Source organism: Limulus polyphemus, unplaced genomic scaffold, assembly GCF_000517525.1.
Source record: "Limulus polyphemus unplaced genomic scaffold, Limulus_polyphemus-2.1.2 Scaffold1818, whole genome shotgun sequence".
In the NCBI taxonomy this organism is placed as follows: Eukaryota; Metazoa; Arthropoda; class Merostomata; order Xiphosura; family Limulidae; genus Limulus; species Limulus polyphemus.
The window spans coordinates 10,987-14,421 of NW_013667428.1; the positions used below are offsets into that span (position 1 = coordinate 10,987).

Below are 3,435 nucleotides of genomic sequence, written 5' to 3' on the forward strand. Positions count from 1 at the left end.
TGATTGACATGTATATTTAAAACGTGATTGTGAAGGAGAAACAAATAATAGAGTAACTGTAACCCTACTTTTGGCCCACCCTGTAGAAAATGTTTTGCCATCAAACAATGTTTATGTTCTTAAATAGCAATAATTAGTAAAGAAGCTGCAAGATGGTGTTTACTCTTTTAAATTAAAAAGATTAACTACATCTTAAGGAAAAAAATACTCAAGATTCATTCTTACAGAACTTGTAAACATAATAGTCACAACATTGTTCTAAGTAGATAAGAAACCAGCAAGTTTTGTCACTGTAGTGTTAGATTGGCTTTATTATATTAGTTTCTTTCATACTATGTAATAAGATATGAATACCTGGAATACTGCTTTTCATGTAGGAGAAACATTGGGATTATGGAAAAATTCCAATCAGTTTTTGTATGAAATCTGCTTATTATTGGGTTATGATGTGTAATATAAGTAATATTTATAGAAAATGTTGTAATTTGATAATCACCTTATCTTTGTTATAATTATTTAAATACATTTTCATGTATCTGATTAGGTCAGAAGGCATGTTTGCATGTTCATGGAGTCTTTCCATACCTGACTATACCTTGGGAAGGACCACTAGCTGGACCTACTAGTGTTGCAGGTGACAGGTACATCCATCAAATGACCCATAGTATTGATAGTGCATTAAACATCTCATTGGGGAACAGTGCTTCCAATATGAAGCATGTGCATAATGTGACAGTGATCAGTGGAATGTAAGTTTTTGTTTTTTTCAAACAATACCTTTGCTTGTAATTAATTTATGACATTACAAAGTGTACAGGATCAAGAGAAAAAAGCATCAGAAAAAAAACCCAATAACTAAGTGCTTTTGGAAAGTGAACTTTCTTTCAACAGAGGTGAATGGCAAATACTTACAATGAAAATACCTGTACATATTCTGAAAGCTCAAGTGTAAATTTTATAATACTAAAAGATAGTGTGTATTAATGCTATAACCTAAGTAAAGAAAAAAAGTAAAATTTGAAAATAATTAGAAAAAATCATAGCTAACAATTTAGATTATTGGCTATGTTTGTGGAAATATAAAAAGTTATTAATAAAGTAAAATTGAGTGGTCTCAATAATCTATGACTCAAAATTAGATGATCAGTTAAATACTTGAATTAACAGTGAACAATATTTTATTTAATTTAATCACATAATTAATTTATATTGTGGCAAATATGGCAAGAAATTTACAGTAAAGTGATTATGCTGTTCATTAGGGTCAGTTGTTTTTATGCCCCATAGTGTTTTTGTTCTTATATATTTCATGTAATTTTGTTAGAGAACATATGAGCTTGTGTGTTTTCAGTATATGTTATAAAAGTAGATTGCCTGATTATGTAAATGCTAGTAATATTATTTTTTGTGATACATAGAATATTTTTTTACTAATATATGCATAATTGGAGAATATTCATGTGGTAATTTCAATTAATACTTCTATTGCTAATGTATCTATAGTTAAAAAATATTCATATGGAAATTTAGCTAAAATATGATAAATTTGTAACCTTTTTATGTTAGGTCTGTAAGTTTAGTTTTTTGCCTTTTGTGTTATTAATGTTGTATCTTTAGCCCATAACATGTATAACATTTAGTGGATATGGCAGTAATCCTACCAGTTGTGAAAATGAAACAAACAATATGAAAATAAGTTTATTTTCACACACTAAAAGTCAAGGAGTAAAAAATAGTTAATCAATTTTAGTTCTCAAATATTGTATATGTAGTGTGACTTAATTTATTCATATAACTATACATGTTTGTAGGTAAATGTAATAATAGTGTGACATTCATCAAGTCTCTTATCAATATTTCTAGTGTGACAGGCATCTCCCACAAGAATAAATAGATATTTCAGCATTTTGCAGAACACAAAATTCAATAATGTATTGAACCACAGTAGTAAGATGAAACAGGCTATAAAGTATGTTAAGCAAACTTAAAAATTCACATAGTAATCGTAAATTGGCAAACACAAAATGATCCTGTAAAAAAACATCATTGGACATCATACCTTTAAATATTAAACTTGGAAATTATTCGGGAAGCATCAGTGTATGCCTCCTGTTTTGATTTTTATCAAAGCCGTCAATGATGGCATCCTCAGATGCAGATACCAGCACACTTTTCTCAACTGAAAGCACTGCAAGATGCTATAGTCTATTTTGTCCCATTTTGTTTCTCAGCCAGCTGTGTAGACGATTTAAAACACTGAATGATCTTTCACAGCTACTCACTTGGATAGTTAGTGCAACTTGTACCATTTTTGTATGGTTGGAAATATGAGAGGGTCTAAAAGTTGATATATATCTTCCATGGTGAGATTTTCACCATTCTTTTGTTTATGGACTAAATAATTTTTAGCAATGAGTACGTCTTCAGGCTTTAGTTCTGTTTTGTAGTGTTTAGCAAGTGCAGTTAAGTCCTCTACAGAAAGAAAGATTCATGAGAGTGTACTAAATACATGAATTCCCATAATTAGCTTTGCTTTAATACTAAAGAACCACTGGTCAAGTTAAGAAAGCATCCGATCTAAACAAGGATAGAATAATTTTGTCCTCATATTACCTGTGCCAACATCCTCATACCTGTACCAGTTTGTTTTGTTTTAATACAATTTGAGCTTGGACATTGCCAAATCTTTGATGATATATTAACAATGTAGTAGAGAAGGTGTATACACTTTCCAATATATTAAGAAAATCAGCAACTTCTTTGATTGACTTATGTGTGTGACAGAGCACCATGTTGAGTTAGTGGGCATAAAAATGGACATAAATAGCTTTGGGGTGATATTTCTGAAACCTAGCTTGTACACCATCAGTTACTTCAATCATAACAGCTGCAACATCATATGTTTGTGCCACACATTGAACATTGTCTAACTTGTTGACTCTCAAACACCGTTGTATAGATTCAGTTATTGAATCTGCATTAAAATATTTTAATTCACTGAATCCTAGAAAATGCTCTTTCACCAACGATGCATCATAGATACTCCTGTCTTTCTCTGATCTCATTTTCATTTGCTGCTTTTTACTGTTCTATTATATCACATTGAACTTTCACATCTTTGAAGGCTGCCCAAACCAGCATGCTTGCCTTATGAACCACTTCATTTTTATGCTCTCTGGAGGAATCTGGTGCTCTCTTCCAGTTTTTGAACCATTATTATCAATACATCCATATTACATGTGGTGTGTTTTGGCTCAAAGTTTTTGCATGCAGAACAAAATTCAACTTTTTTTTAACAGAGTATTCCAACCACCTGTGTTTCTCAAATCAGTGGTATTAAAAGTAGCATTTTTTGATCCAAATCTGTCATAAGGATACTGTATTAACTGGGCTGCACTGGGCCATTCTCGATATATTGGGTATATCTTCATGAAA

The 3,435-nt window shown here is 31.0% G+C and overlaps 1 protein-coding gene across 4 annotated transcripts in view; it reads left to right on the plus strand.

Moving 5' to 3' along the window:
* The window catches only part of LOC106465050 (DNA polymerase zeta catalytic subunit-like), a 200,582-nt gene that overhangs the window by 6,662 nt on the left and 190,485 nt on the right, over positions 1 to 3,435 (plus strand). For all 4 annotated transcript variants that reach the window (XM_022392860.1, XM_022392861.1, XM_022392862.1 and 1 more), the window contains exon 3: positions 545 to 749. In XM_022392860.1, coding sequence (XP_022248568.1) covers positions 545 to 749 — 205 coding nt within the window. The remainder of the gene's footprint in view (positions 1 to 544; positions 750 to 3,435) is intronic.